This window comes from Sinohyriopsis cumingii, chromosome 2 (assembly GCF_028554795.1).
Source record: "Sinohyriopsis cumingii isolate HCF-2022 chromosome 2, ASM2855479v2, whole genome shotgun sequence".
In the NCBI taxonomy this organism is placed as follows: domain Eukaryota; kingdom Metazoa; phylum Mollusca; class Bivalvia; order Unionida; family Unionidae; genus Sinohyriopsis; species Sinohyriopsis cumingii.
In genome coordinates, this window is record NC_142962.1 from 85,123,811 (window position 1) to 85,140,793 (window position 16,983).

Consider the following 16,983-nt stretch of genomic DNA (forward strand, 5'->3'; position numbering starts at 1 on the left):
AAGGTCCACCTCATAGTTATGTATATGATGCTTTATTGATTTACCTGTTTAGGTAATCGCTAGCCTCTCCTACAGGTACCATTGTCTTTCAGATTGATATGGTAGCATCCACTGCATACCTATCAAGAGTGATACTTCATTACAATTTTATGTGCAGGTATTTCCTTCAATAAAAAGACAGTTATATTGCTGCATAGTTCTGCCATGGTCGAATATATACAGGTAAGTTTCTACATTGTTTAGTCTAAGCAGTCAGTTGGCCTTTCCTACAGGTCACTTGGTAGAATTGCTATTTTAGCATCCTCTTTGTAAGTATTAATTGCAATCTATCTGTATTGGTTGCCACATGCACCCTTTTATAGGCAATGTGATCACATGATACAGAAAGCAAGAGTATTGCCTCTTCCTGATTGCTCCACCCAAGTGGGAAATGTCAAGGATGAATGACTTCAACAATCTAGCAGCAGAAATCCCCAGGCAATAGAGATATTTCCATGCTTAAGCAACTACAATGGCATGCATCCTTCCCAATCCAGAGTTATTGGACCTGCATATTTGGAATCATATTAAACATGCCTTCAAGAATAAACAGTTCTCTCATCATGTGGTGGAGATATCATTCAAGCGAGATGACCCTTCACTTTTGGAGAATTTTGCACAATGGTGAGAGTGTGAACACATTGCACTGCTGAATGCATCAATACCTCAAATTGCTTTGAAGACAAAACAAAGACCTATCTAATCTGCTATCAAATTTTGAGTTTACACTATCAAAAGCTTTGGTTCCATGCCCAAAGTGGAATCTATCATTGCTGGTAACCTGCCTGAATAAGACACAGTTTGAACCTCTCAATAGGGCTTCATTGGTTCACCTCTCATATAAGACCTGTTTCCTACTCATACTAGCGAGTGTAGGTTGAATCAGAAAAATATATGTTCTACTTGTTGATCTGAACTGCTTGCATTTCTGACAAGATTGTTAAGTGTCACTTGTAATAACCTTTTCTTTCATTGCCAGAAAAAGACTCCCTTGCATAGGAAATCAGATTTGTTTTAGTGAAATCACTGTCTACTCTGAATACTTCATCTCAAGGTCATCTATAGGACCCAGTATGATCTGTGATCTAAAAAGGACCAAGCTGGTGTGCTAAGGGAAATCCTGCCTCTTCTTATGTCTCAAAGAGGAAAATGACAAAACATCAGTACAAAAACTTTCATCATGAATAAAATGGGGTATTCACTCCACATATAAAAAAAACCAGATCAATGAATTTTGTCAGATGATAGTAAAATAAGATAAAATTTATATATATATATATATATATATATATATATATATATATATATATAAAGTTTGGGAGAGAGTTTACATGAGGTGTGTTTATGTAACACAACAAAATTCTCATGTCAGCCATTAATTTATGTAATGTAGGTGTGTGGTACTAATGCCACATTGGCCTCTTGTTTCTACATAGCATGTGTCATATCCACATATTAAAAAAACTCCCAGATCAATGAATTTAATCTGCTTTTTGGCTCATGATGATAAGGCCGTTGCTTGAAATATATTTTTCTATAAAATGGAACAGACACTTGTAACACTGAAACTAATTAAAAACTGCAGAAGAAGACCGCTGTTTGCAGTAAGTTGCTACAGATGTAATTTCTCTGGTGACAGTTTTGGCAAATGTCTGCACAGTATGGCATCCATGAAAAGATGACATATAATATCTACCTTCTGCATATAACCACGTGATATGCAGAGTGGTGTGCAAATAAAAGAGTGGAGTGCAAAAGATCATTATGACTTTTTCTCCACTCTGTGGGAGGATGTATTCACAATGAATGGACAGTAAGTCTTCAGCATGAAAATAGGTTAGCTATGCAACAGGTAAGTATTGCATAATTCAAATTAGTTTTACCTCCCTTTCCGCCCCCCCCCCCCCGAAAAAAACATCAATGAATTTGCTATGCTTGCTATGCTTTTTGGCTCACTATGTTAGAGCAGTTGCCATAAGCATTCCATTTGAGAGAAACTGTTACCTAACTGATATTATCCATGCTGTGGGATGACAGTCAGAGTTCACTCTCCAGTATTTATCTCAGAGATCATTGATTCCACAAGGTTCAGTTAGACCTGGTAGTACCTATTGCCATGGTTCAGCAGGTTGCCTTATGGGGTCATTCGATAGCTCCATAAGGACATGGGTTGTCTTATGACTTCCACTGAATTTGCAGGAGGGAAAAGTTTCCTTTTCAAAGCTGCTCCCCAAAAATTAGGTCATGTTTTCTAGAAACTGTCTTGCATACATAATTTAATGGACCGGAGATGGCCAATCCAGAGTAAAGGAATGTAATTTCCTCCATCTCCTTCCTAATCTCCAATGGTATTATGATCAGGTAACATATTTTGGAAGGAACCAATTTTCTTCAATAATACTTACCTGATCACAATATACACACATTTTCCCAGCCTTCTTACAGGTACATCCATATAGAGAGTGTGCCTTCCACTCCAGTAGTAACTGAAGTATTCACAGGATTTGGCACCAATCTCTTTATCCAGGGGAGATCACTCTAACTGCCACCTAAGTGCAAAAATAACCGTTAGCTTTTTAGCTAAAATGTTTTAGCCTTGGATGACTAGATCTGTGAATTAGTAGCAGTTCTCCTAAGGTATTATGGTTGGGTAAGTCTTACTGAAGAAACATATTTTGCTAGAAATAATCGGTTTCACATCCATTTCTAATAGATCCTGATAAATAGGTTTATACAATCTAGATTGGATGAGTTTGCTTATGAGCAACAGATTATGCATATAAAATATTTATATACCTTTAGAATGATTTTTGATCAGATGGTAGTAACATAAGGTAAAATTTATATGATATAAAGTTTTGGAGAGAGTTTACATTACATGTGTTCATACAAGGCAACATAATCCTCTTTAGTCAAATTTCAACTGTTAGTTTATGAGATGTAGGTGAGTGGTACTAATGCCACATTGGTCTCTTGTTTCTACATACCACTTGTCATATAAGAGTAAAATGCATTGAAAAATAAATTTCCTTTAAACTGAATTTCATTTCTATTTTTTAACTACAGATTGTCCTTTGAATATCAGTCTACCAGCTTTACCAGACAGTTTGTCCTGCCATATCACAGATAAGTGTACATACTTTGACTGCTGTGCACATATCGACTTTATTGACAGATCATTCCATGTTTTTGTCTACATTGATGATTGCAGCCAGAAGTTGATCTTTGGAGTGGAAAAGATGAAATTTTCTGTCTCTTTGTTTGACTTTGAGTGGGGTATGTAGTGAATTGATGTCAAATGAATTTAGAAAATTACTGGAAATAATAATAATAATAATAATAATAATAATAATAATAATAATAATAACATACTATATTTTGCAAAGCAAATAAACATGATATCACAGGCAGATCCATAACTTTTTCATAGTGGGGATTGTATTCATGTACAACTTGTGGGGTTTGTATTCATGTACAATTGGTGGTTTTGTTTTGCTTAAGATGATAGTTTTCTGTGTTTACTTAGATCATTTAGAAGAGTTAAGGCCACTAATTGTTTGACTTGCTAAAATTCAGTTTTTACAGAATAACTTTACTAAGGATAATTGAACTTCAACCAAATTGGTTATGCAGCTTTATGTTTACAAGACATCAGATGAATTTCAGCTTTATGCATTGTGATTTAGAGTAGTTGAACTCTCACATCACTTTTAAATCAACATGGAATATGGTATGGAAAATCGTTCGCAAACCGACCTTGCCAGACATATCTATAACACTGATCAAAACATTCTCTAAAAACACCTAATGAGAGAGCTATTCAGAAAATTTCCAATGTGTCAAAAACCTGAAAGAAAAGGTTTTTTTTTAAATTTCAAATCTGTTAATACTCAAGATTACAATAAATCTTTCACTCTATAAACCTTTGCCACAACTGTTTGTTGGTTGTTGCAATTTTGCCACAGAGTGCTGAAAATAGCAACAACAAAATATTTCTGCATGACTGTGGCAGACATACAACAAGTTTGCCACAACTGTGTGCTGGAGGCTTGATTTTTTGTGAAGGAAAATGTCACTGTGACTGACAGAAGAACAATGGTTTCCTCACAATAAGTCAAATTCCCCACTATCTATAGTAAGCAAACTTTGTGGATTATTTTCACTGGGATAAAGAAAAAGCCCAATGAATTTTTGGTGAGAAGGTTGAATGTCAAAATCACTTTGAAAGAAGATAATTGATTTCTGCTCAACAACTTGAATTCTCCATCATTAATGGTTACCATACTTTCTGGATACTTTGCATCTGTGGTTAGGGAAAACTTTAAAGATCTTTGGGTCCAAAAATCAGGGTCACTGTGACTGAAAAATTAAAAAATGGTATATGCACAATAACATTAATTCTACATCACATACCTTGATCAAACATGCACTTGGGGTAAGGAAAAATCAAGCAGTTTCTGGCTTAACTGTGACTGAATGGAGAAAAATGATTTCCACAAAGTAACATTAGTCCTACATAACAGACCAGTACCAAGCATTATGGATGGCTTGCACTTATATTAAGGAAGAAGCAGTTTGATTTTGGCACCAATAGGTCAAGGGTTAAGGTAACTGTGACTGAAAGAAGAAAAGTTATTTCTACACAAAACTTTCAATTATCTATGTAGAGGACCATTAAACATGGAGTAGGCATATAATGTATTGTTTACATTACGGTGTTAACCTATGGTATATCTGTTTTAATTTACATTGGGAATGTTAAAAATATAAGTCATTTTTATAAGAAAATGGTTTTATCCTCTAACTTTGACAAGTACAGTTGGATTTGTAGCCTGTGGGTGTGGGTCTCCCCAGTTATATCTTTAATCTCAGGTGTTCAGTAGACAACAAATGACCACAATTGTACATTGATCATTAGAAATTGTGAGTTATATGAGGGCTCTAGAGTTTTCAGTTCTATCAAATGTACATCTACTTGACTCACTAAATTCACACCAACATTTTCAAAACATCCGGGGGGCCTCGAGTGGCCGAGTGGTCTAAAGCGCTCACCATTCCGGATCACTGCCATCTCACCTCTATCTACGTGGGTTCGAGTCTCAGGCTCAGCTAACGTTGGTATGTGAGAAAGCTTGCCAGTAGCTTCTTGTGGGTTGGTGGTTCTTCCCTGGGTTTTCAAGTGTTTTTCCTCCATCAGTTATACTGGCCGCCATGTATAACCTATCTTGTGCTGAAAAATGGCGTTAAACCCTACTACTACAACAACAACAAAAGATCCAGCATGTTATTGTTATCTTCATTTTCAATCCTTTCTGACTGTGGCAATTAATTTTAACTTTTGTTTCAGGTACAGTGAAAGATTTCTATTTAAGAGGAGTGATTCATGTGAGGTAAGGTAGTGTTCAATGCAAGAATTCACATACATTAGCACTTATGCCCACATAAGAAAAATCACATTTTTCCTCTTTCTGTCAGGACAGAAAAAGATTTCTGACATTGAATGTTAATGCTGCATACAATAATTTCAGTGCAGTTCTGATATGATTTGAACATAAGTTTTTAATTAGCATGAAATTGCCATTGTTGTTTTGATGTGCTGTTTTGCCACATGAGCTATTTGTAGTTATTTTTAAAGCAGTAGTTACATCACAAATTGACATGGACAACCTTTCATTTAGGGCTAAGACTTAATGAAAATTCAATGATAGAACTTCTACTTGAGTCTAGCCAATTTGTGTTCAGTGTGGCAATTAAAAGATCTGGCTCTATATATGAAATTATGGTAAAAACTGTTATGAGAAACCTCTGCTATGAGTGACCACCTGTCATTTCTGACCACAATCTTAATGCACAAATCGATTTTATTACATAAATGTTCTGTCATGAGTGACCACCTGCTGAACACAACCAGTGTCTGTGATGTCTTGGCAAAATATGCGTTTTGACACCTCTGTAAACATTCCACATTGCAAAAACGAGAATAAACTCCACCAAGCTTTATTAAATCCCTGTAACAATGACCGCTCATACCATTATAATAAAAAAAATAGGCTGGCTACCAATATCTGAAATTTTGTAGATCTGCTTATGATGTTTTATACTTTGTGTTGTAAACCAGCCTAAAGTATATGTAGATGATTCCCTAGTCTGGTTCCCTGCTTTGTATACTGCCTGCATTGTTCTCCGCTATTTGTATAGGAGAGAGCAATGCGGGAGCATCATAAACAGGGAACCAGACTAAATATTCCAGATCTTAGCAGACCAGCATCATTATGAACAATTGTATCAAGAGAACAAAGACAAAGACTGACCTAAATGTAATCAGTTGTTACAATGACCGCTTGATTAGTAACAATTGTTCTGATAAAAAAATAAATGTAAAAGGAATATTAATAAATTAAAAAAAGGATTGTGGCTACTGGTGATAGATGATACAGTCTGTAAACCAGGCTAATGTATGTGTCAGGAATTGCCATTTTAGTGCCGAAATTGATGTAGTGGTCGTGTTTATTGTTTGTCTTTAGAGTTAATCCATATTGCCAGGGGGTGAATAAGGTCATTGTCTATTAAACCAGCAATAGAGAATCATCTGTGGGATTCAATTGATAGTGTTCAAGACTTGTAATATTTGTTGTTTTTTCCCCCGATGTTAAGTGATTACATCCCAATCACAAAGCTGTCATCTATTCAAGTTGGTGTGACCAGGTTACACACTTTGTTTATAGAGTTAATCCCTGTATGTCTTGTTTGACTGAAGTCATTGACTTTTGTCTCTGAGTAAATAGTTCTGTTTCTGGATGAGATAATAATTTCTTTTTATTTCATTAATTGTTAGATATATGATGCACATGTATAGATTTTTCATATATTCCCAAAGCCCAGGCAAAACTGTCTTTACATTTGATATTAAAACTGATCACTAATAATGTTAACACCTAGAATCTTAATAAAAATGGATGAATCTCCAACTAAAAAGAGACTAATTTTAAGGCTGGAGAAAATAATTATTGTAACTGAAAGAAGTGAAAAAGAGCAGACCACACACAAAAAGGCGGTTTAAATGCCGGTAAAACAAATTTAGGTTGTCATAGGCCTAAAGGAAAAAGAGTAAATCAGAAATGATTTCATATGCTAAAATATGTGATCTTCATATGTAAATGCGATTTCATGTTTGATGATAGACGTATATCTTTATTGCTATATAATTTTTGTTTTTAGATGAATGCATACAATATTTTAGCAAGAACTATTAATAAAGAATATAATATATGTACAGTGATTGTAGTTATTTTTCTTTAAATTGTTCAGAAACTGGACCTTGGAAATGTCTTTTTGGACAAACCTGCTATGACAGGCCACTTGTCTTGAGAGACCACTTTTTTTTGGCAGAAGGAGTGGTCTCATAACAGATTTTACTATCTGTACAGTTAAATGTATTAATCACCATTCTGAATTAAAGTTTAATAAATGGCAACACATATATGTATTCTTTCTTTTTTAAAGGTGATTTGCCATGAATTCGTGACAAAGTAGAGTGCAGCCATTTATAAGTTGTTGTAACCAATCACATTTCAGGAGGTCCTGCACGTTTAAATCATTATCATGTCTTGATCATACAAATAAATAGCCACAGTTTGCTAACAAATTTTGTTCATTAGACATTAGTGACTAGACATATTTTGATAGTTCATAGTTGGGTGCTTACAATATCAGAAGAGTATACATGACCCAGACTTTATTTAGATCAAGTGGCTGGTGATTAGATGTTGTAATGCTGACTTGGGCATAAAACAAATACAACCACAGAATATCAGCAGTTTAGCTTTTATCCAAAAACTAAAATTATGTCATTCCTATCTAATGCATATTAATGCATATTAATTGATTGTAACATTTGTTTAACATATAAATTACTTATAAAACCATTAAGTTCACATCTGTATCCCAAATTTTACAGAAATATGAGTTGCACATAAAGTGTGGGGAAAAAATATTTTCATACTCTTGGCTGCCAAGTCACATTGGTATTATGGGTAATGAAAGAGTATATAAAGTAGTCAAAGCTGCTCTTAATCAGATTCCATATACTGAATTGCAAAATATATGGAATGATAACTCCCCAAACAAAATTTAAAATATCAGACCTTGATTAAAGAATGGCATCTCTGGCATAAAACAAATCACTGATTTGTTGGTATTGTCTCAAAAGGAAAGAATATTCAACTCATATATACCTCCTTATGTTTAAATTTTGATTCCATAATTTAGTGACTTTATATTTTATATCCTTTGCTTTTATATTCCTTTTACAGAAAAAACCTTTACTTTTCTCTTTTATCTTGTTGGATTACATGCATGTGTTTATTTTTTGCAGTTCTTTATCGTTGCATTTTTAGAACTTAACTTTTAGTTGGCACCATATAGGCAATGTTGTGCTGATATATTGTTAAACCTTATACAGACATATTTCCACTTATTTATATGAATTATGTAGTTGGTGTTATTATATTTTTATAGATACTCTATTATTGACCTGCCTATTGAAATGAAGTACATAGTTAGCTTGAACATCAGTATCTGCTTCGAGTCAGCTGGTAACTGTGTCTTCAGTGCAACAGTTCTGGACAATACTCCTTTTCCTAAACTTCCATGTGACTGGAACTCCACCTTCATAATTCCAGGTTGGGCAAAATATTTCTTTTTCTTTTACTGTATATACTCACTTATAAATTGACTTTTTGAATGACAGTTTGATTCATGCAGAGTAGGGGTCATCTTAAAATCATGACAGGCAAACAAATTTGATAAATCTAGGGCTAATGTTGGAAACACTAAAGGTTTGCAGTACAAAATATTACTGTCAATTTAAATATTTTTATGTTTTCATGCCACTATTTACACATTCAGAAATGCATATGTGGTATGCATTGTAATTATCCTTATCATGACAGTATTCATTACACAATACCTGTATTTACAGTCAAAATGGAATTTAAATAATTTGAAAATATGGTTAAATTAAATAGTACTCACCTCAGTGTCCATCAATGTTGTTTATAGTGGGTGTTTACTAACATGTATATTGCTTCCATTTTCAAACAAGTTCCAACAACCTGTATTTTTATTAGTATTTGTATTTTGCTGTATAAATGATATATTTGATGCATTAAAATTATGATTTAATTTGTATTTTCATTTGTCATAAGTTAGATTAAATTCCCAAGGGATTTTTCCTAAGTTTGTAGATACTATATAGGCAAGGGAATAAACTTTTACCCATCACCTTCCTTTGCCACTTAGTGGTGGCACCAGTTTAAACTTTCCCTTAATTCTATTGAGTTAGTTCTACAAGATCTCCCCAAAAGTCTTTGAAAATCCGTACAAATTCAAACCATCCATACAATTCATCTCAGACACTGCTGGAGCTAAAATGTGGAGCAATTTCTGCCCATATGTTTGTCACAATCCACAGATTATTTGGACCTTATGGGGGAGTGTCCCCGCCATCACACATTTTTAGGCAGCCCACTGTGTACAAGTTCCCCCACATGTCTGAGCATATTTTTTGGGTCTGTAATTTGAAGGACATGGGGCTTTTATTGAATCTTGATGATCCATTTCAACTTTTCTTTCATCATGCCAGATAGCACCATTCTGGCTGCTCACCAGCAAGTCCAACTGGCATGCTGTACTTATTGTCTAGTGACTGTACTATATGGCAATGTCATCTTTTGCAGACAGCCAGACATACTATCCAGCTGGCAATTGAGCAAACTGTCCAGTCAGTCAGCCAAACATATTCAGCCATTTCAACTGGCAAGTCATTTTCTTTTATGGAATATCCTTTAATGCAATGGTACATTTAGGGCTCATGGCAATGCCATGTCTATGCCACCAGGAATGTTTTTACAAAGACATTGGATGACTTTGAGTTTTAGGCTACACTGTAACAAACTCAGATATAGGCATGGAATGGACTTAACTTCATTTCAAAACAGGTATCGCTGGCTTCCAAATGCCTAACACCACAAACAATAATCCAGGTCTATAAGGTCAAGGCATCAGTAGATCTGGAAGACAAGGAGAAACATCCCTCCTTCTTCCTACTGCCAGAGTAAATGAAAATAAAGAAATTTCATACCATCAGTCTGAAAAATCCATAACCCAGGAAATGCTAAGTCATTTTTCTTGGAAAATCACCTGCCAGTCACTTTTCATCACACTTTTACCATTGATCTTCCAACACTAGATAAGAACATTGTGGCAGCAGACATGGCTACCTTACTGTTTTATAAGGTGGAAAAAATGTCTTGCACATTGCTGTGAAGCATGTATGGCAACAGCTTAAATGTTGAGCTCAGCATCATTAACCATTTTTCACCTCGCAATAAAGCAGACACTAATCATGCCTCAGAATCTCTGGCTAGGATTGCCAAGGTCTTTAACATTCTATGGTCAACACTCTGACAGTCTTCTCAAACTTAGATTGGTGAGACAAGATGCCTGTCTGTGCTTGTCATCACTCAGTTCACACCATTCCTTGGCTGTCCATGTGACACTCTTTGGGTCACCATTATTAGTTGGTGATATGATTGAGAAAGTGAGGAGGCAGTCAGCACAAGAACTGTACTGCTCAGACCAAATCAACCTCAGCCTCAATGACAAAGATATTATAGGCTGTATACTACCCAGCAACAGCAACAGTTTTGACTAAAATCAAATTTCAGCCTACCTGTTACCATGATTTGACACATTTACTGGCAGGTGGGGTCCACAGGGATTACCTCTTCAAATTAACCTTGTAGAAATGAAGGCCATAATTAAGGTTTTTCATGTCTAGAGGGATAAATTTTGTGGGAAAATAGTCCTTATTATGTTGGACTATTTGTTCATGGTGGTCTGCCTTCAGAAATGTTAGGGAAACCGGATCACCTGACCTATGTATTTTGATTTTAACATTTCTAAACCGGTTTTCCTAGCTAAATATAACTGTACAAATAAGACATATTTACACCTGGCTCAGTGTCCTGGCTGTGACTCTCCATCAAAAAAGAGACAGATCCTTTTTTCAGAATGGTCCATTCATCAATCAATCCTTCACTGGATTGGATGCTTTGGGAATGTCTAATGATAGACCTATTTGCTACAGGGAGGAACTGCACTCTGCCCACATTTGTCTTTCTGGTCCTGGACCAGGAAGTCAGGGCATGAATACATGATAAATCAGTTGGAAAACATTTGCCTACCTTGCCCTTTATGGTCCAAGTGCTGAAAATAGTGAATTTGAGGGGTTAGAACTGCAGACTGATTCTGATAGCCCATCACAGTTATTTCATTCCTGTTTGGACCAGTTCCTCCTTCATGCCTGGCTCTTTTCTGGAGAGCTCAGCAAAGAAAACAATTTCAGCTAAGAATTTTGGAGAGAATCTCTCAAGCTAGAAGGTCTCAACTTTGAAGTCCTAAAAGGGAATGTAGTGCATGTTCATGGACTAATGCAAATTCATCAACATCCTGTTGTGTGCCTCAATCCCACAGGTGACTAACTTCTTTCTCTGGCTGTTTGAGGGAAAATAATTAGCCCCAGTTTCTATCAAACATTACCATTCCATGACTTCCAACACTTTTAGGCATCATGGCATGGTAGACATCAGTCATGATAAAGAGCTATAAGACCTGTTAGCCAAGTTTGACTTGAACAGACAAAAATCCCTCACCCTGTCTCCAAAATAGAATCTCTCATAGGTTTTGACATGGCTCAATTTAGGTCAGTTAAAGCTTTTAGGCAGAGCATCACTGAAGCTACTGTCATGCAAAATCTGCTTTTTAATAGGCTTAGCTTCAGTATGCAGGGTAAGTAAGTTATATGCCCTTTCAGTCAACCCGAACTATTTCCAGTTCATATTGGATGGTTTTGTTGTTCCTAATGATGCAGCCAGACTTTTTAGTCAAGAATAGGATGCTGTTAATGGACAGTCAAAGAGTCATCATATGCTCCCTCTTTTGATCGATGTCAAGAAAAGCAATCATGCAAGCTACTGTATTTGCCCTCAAGCATTTCTTAAAGTGCATAGAGAAATGTGGTGGATCAAGAAAACAACCCTCTCTCCTGGTGAAGGCCAGGAAAGAGGATATCACCCCTAGAGCCCTATCATCATGGCTGAAGTAGGTTATATGCTCGATGTACTCTTAAGTCTCAGAAGATCAGAGACATCTCTTAAAGATTAAGCTATCATATTAGAGTGATCTTTGTTAGTCTCACTTTCGAACATAATATTTTGCTCAATACATAATACAAATTCTTGACTGGTGTGTACAGTCAACCTTCTTAGGTTTTTATCTTAATGAGTCAGCTTCACAGTGACAAGATTTTAATTTGATGGATCCTGTGGCTGCTGCCCAGATGACCATCAGACCCAGCTGACAACTGCACAACCTCCTCACAGGCAGTTAGATTAGCACTTTTGTCCATAAAATTTATTTATAAGAAGAGTTCATTAATTTTCTTGTAGCCAGTTTTGTTGTCAAAGGTTACATGACCACAGGTTGTGCTGCTCTCACATAAGGAGATCAGATGTCATTCATATAGTGAATCCAACCATTCTTCTCCTGAAGAATTCACATGGTTGAGGTAAGATACTCAGCATTTCCTCCTATTACCGTACCTATTCTGTTAATATGATTAGTGAATGTTTTCAAAACAGAAAGTAAATTTAAAGTAAATTATGATTCTTTGAGAATACTTACCTGAGCACATTATGATTAAATCCTTCTAGCCTCCCTGCAAATGTGAGCATCTTGTTCAGTTTTTCACTCAACTTAAAACTGGTACTACACAGTGGTGGTGGTTGTTGTTGTTGTAAGGTTTAACACCATTTTTCAGCACAGGATAGGCTATACATGGTTGCCAGTATAAATGGTGGAGGAAGAACCCAGGAAAACCCTGGAAAGAACCGTTGACCCATGAGAAGCTACGGGTAAGCTTTCTCACATACCCACATTGGCTGAACTGGAGCCTTGAACCCATGCAGACAGAGGTGAGATGGCAGTGATCCTTAATGGTGAGCGCTTTAAACCACTCGGCCACTTGTGGCCCCTACACAGTGGTGGTAAAAGGGATGTAATGGGTAAGAGTTGTTTCGCCTTCTCTGTATGATGCATATACAGACAATATGAATTTTCATCATTTTGGGAAGGCAGGATTTGGGAGGTAGTGACCTTATTTTCTTTTGGTAATTTCATCAGGTAAGTATTCTTGAGAAATATAATATAACTTTTATATAAATATATATATATATATATATATATATATATATATATATATATATATATATATATAAGATAAAAAATGAGGGGGAAAATCCTAATTGTCCATTCTGTTAATAATCCACAGGCTTTTTACAAATTTTGTATTTTGCAAGCAAATCTGCAGAATATGGTTTGTCACTCAATGGTAGTGTATTTATATGAAATCAAACTATAATGGGTCATAAAAAGCCAAGAAATAAAATTGAATGAGGTATATTAACAGCAACTTTAAAAGTAAATATATCTCAGAAACTTTGTCATGTTGTGGCTTCTTATGGTGAGATACTATTTGTATTTAGAATTTTCTTCGAAATCTAATTTCATGATGTTAACGAAATTGTATAGAATCTGTGCTTTTACTAATTATCTTGTTTTTAATCAAGACTAATTTGTTATTTTATAATTTTGTTTATAAACATTTTGTACACTTCTGAGGGTCACTGTGATAAATCAGGTTAATACTAAATAACAATAAATAGTATACTTATGATAAATGGATACAATTGAAGCATAAAAACATTTTTTAAAAAACACTATTGTTTAAATGGTATCACAGCAGATTACTAACTGACACAGGTAGTATCTCCATTTCAGATTTCTCGCTGACATTGTGGTTTGCAGAGAAGGGGTATCAGCGAGACACCATACTGTCTGAGAACCAGTTGACAGAACTGATAGAGAGACTGGGAATCACAGAGTACCTACTGCAAGATCCATGTGTCAGAACAGCAGTACCTTACATACCTTCCGTAGCAGGTTGGAGTAAAGGTAAGTTATGGGGTCAAATTATCATTCACAAAAGAGTTTATGTTTTAGAACTTTTATTTCCAGTCAGAAGAGACATTCACATGCTGTATAGCTTGTTGGAGTAAAGATTTTTGCTCCACATCAGGGCAAAGGGTATATTTGTTTGGAAAAATCGTAGCCAAGTTGAAGCATGTGTACCTAAAATTCAAAGGGAAGGACACCTGATTTGCCAAAGTTATGCACTGAGATACCATTTCACCACTAATATATTGTCTCAACTGTGAAGGCATTACATTATTTATTTCTTTTTGTGCAGTTTCATTAGCTAAATGGTGTCATTCACACATTAGTGCAGAATCAAATCATTTCATGTGTAATTTTGTACACACTAATTAGGCTTATATTCTTCCATACATATTTTCAAGAATATATTGTGTCAATCTATACTGCAATTGGAAGTTTTAAAAAATCTTATGTATCATGAGTCTTACTATGGTTTAACTGGCACAATTGGCATTGGAAGAAATTGGTAGTAACTGTAAGCTCTAGGCATAAGGCATGTAATGTTAGATAGGCACATAAGGGAGGCAACTTGTGATAGCATTAACCTCTCCAGTTGCAAGTCTTGGACAAATATTTGAACTCACTGTGTTTTACAGAATGTTTCAAAATACATGTACCAAACATAAAAAATAATCTGTAAAATAAAATTCATGTACCTCAATTTACAGATATTTCTTTGAAACGTGAATGGGAAAGAGAGAAATGTGTTGTGCATACGTACAACTGACCTGCCAACCCTTATGATTTTGCTGTAAGTCATATGGAATTGACACTTAAAATACAGACTTAAAAGCACAAATTAGAGAAGTATATTTGGTGGCATTAAAATCCAGATACTGGCTAGACCTAATATGATTCAGATCTGGGTTTCATATTAGATTCAATGGATTTGGTATGGGAAGCAGACTAACTTTACAGGAGTATCTCAGATGCTGTAAGCTACATGTATTTTGTGATAAAAAAATCTGCATGATCAATATGTTGCTTTTTTTGTGGCATCTAACAAGCAACAGTTCAGGATGAAAGGGACAATAAACCTTTTAAAATGTTTTGATAGTATAGAAATATTCTGATTCTTGGGGTGAAAAAGCACAAAGGGCAGCATGTACATTTAGTGGACATCATGTGTTGATTGTTGTATGTTTCACATGTGGGAAAGATGATTGCAGTCACCATGGTCTACATGAAATCAGTTTTTTGAAAGGTTTCTTAAAGGTGAGATATGGCAAGCAGGCATTTGATCTCTATAGGGTTTGCAACTGCAGTTTATGAAACTGTACTGGAGGTAATTAAGGTTCAAGTAAACTTTCGAAAACTTTTAGTCTTGATTCACACTTCAGGACTTTGAAATGCTTGTTTTCCTGGTTGACAAAATCAGTACATGATATTATGTTACAAATTACTGCCTTACTTACTCAGTTGTGTTAGGTTTGACAGGTCTGTTACAATGGTCAATCACCAAAAATGCACATGAACATAATTCTAGAAAGGTAATTTTACACTTCACTTTAAAAATCCTGCATCCATCAATCTAATGGCATGTCAGGTACAAGTGTCACAATAAATCGATATAGTAGTATAATATTTGCCAATGCCTCAAAAACTTTAAAGCACTTAACATCATTTTAGCCTTTGTGGCACATTAAAAAAAATAATAAAGTGAAACCTTGCAAGACCAAATTCCCATGGGACAAAGTAAAAGCTTATGTTCTGAGTGGTTTTAAGTGTGCTGAGGGTCTTAGACTTCACCTAACATGAGATGCAATCAGTTATGTCCACTTATTTACAATGTAAGGTGTTCAAGTGTATATTTATTAGTGCCTATTAATATAATCATGTTTCTATTGATATTTACTCAGATGTCATTGAAGTATCACCTTTTTGCATCCATGTTATTGCTATAATTCATTATTATAGAAATCTTTTCTTTATAGAATATCTGTGTCAAGTCCACTTGATATTCAGATGTGGCATTTTAAAAAAATGGTTTTAGTACAGAGTCATATTTATTATTGATAAAACTGACTGTTTCCTGTAGGGATGAGTCAGTCCTGCAATGTATAGCTAGGTATTTTGAGATCTTGGTATTCATGCAAAGGCAACTGATGATTATAGTTACTTAAAAAAAAATGTCTCATTTGAAAATTAAGTGAATAAAACTTCACATATCTTTTGTTGGTTTTTGTCAGTGAAAAATGTCAAAATGAACTTGTGAGCTTTGTTTGAAATTCAGAAGCCTGCTGATTGAGAATCATTAGATGTATGTTATAAGACATAGCCAGATGATCAGCAAATATACATGAACTCCACCACCAGCACTATATTATAGACAATTAACTTTGAAATCTATTGTTTTAGCTAGGTGTAAGGACTACTGATTTGGCCTGTTTACATGAGCTATAATGTGTGTGCTAGGCTTTATTTAACTTCTTAGGATATTGCTGGACCATTGGTTAGACTTCATAACTGGGATTTGGCAGATACTGAGACAAGTTTTGAGTAAGTTCAGTTTAATGGGGTTCATTTCAGTGTAAAGTTAAATTTGCCACCAAAAATTTATTTCATTTTCAGGGGAGAGATGTTTTGGTTTAATGAATAGATATTTTTAAATTAAAAAGGGAAAAATTCAGTGACTGAAAATTGTCTTGGTTTTAAGAGAGCTACAATTTAATGAGTTGTTGGTTCTGAGGGCTCACTGTTGATACCATTTCTGTCAGTCATCTTTTGAGGGTCACTATGAAACTACATTGCATTGGTTAAATCATAAAAAATGCACATATATTTGACTAGAACTAGGCTAAATCTATTTTACAAAATTTTCAATTTGAA

At 35.1% G+C, this 16,983-nt stretch overlaps 1 protein-coding gene across 1 annotated transcript in view; it reads left to right on the forward strand.

Annotated features, from left to right (window-relative positions):
• The window catches only part of LOC149805308 (uncharacterized), a 471,406-nt gene that overhangs the window by 58,290 nt on the left and 396,133 nt on the right, over positions 1–16,983 (forward strand). Inside the window, exons 16-19 of the mRNA XM_089934018.1 lie at positions 3,106–3,315; positions 5,387–5,429; positions 8,557–8,720; positions 13,939–14,112. Coding sequence (XP_089790144.1) covers positions 3,106–3,315; positions 5,387–5,429; positions 8,557–8,720; positions 13,939–14,112 — 591 coding nt within the window. The remainder of the gene's footprint in view (positions 1–3,105; positions 3,316–5,386; positions 5,430–8,556; positions 8,721–13,938; positions 14,113–16,983) is intronic.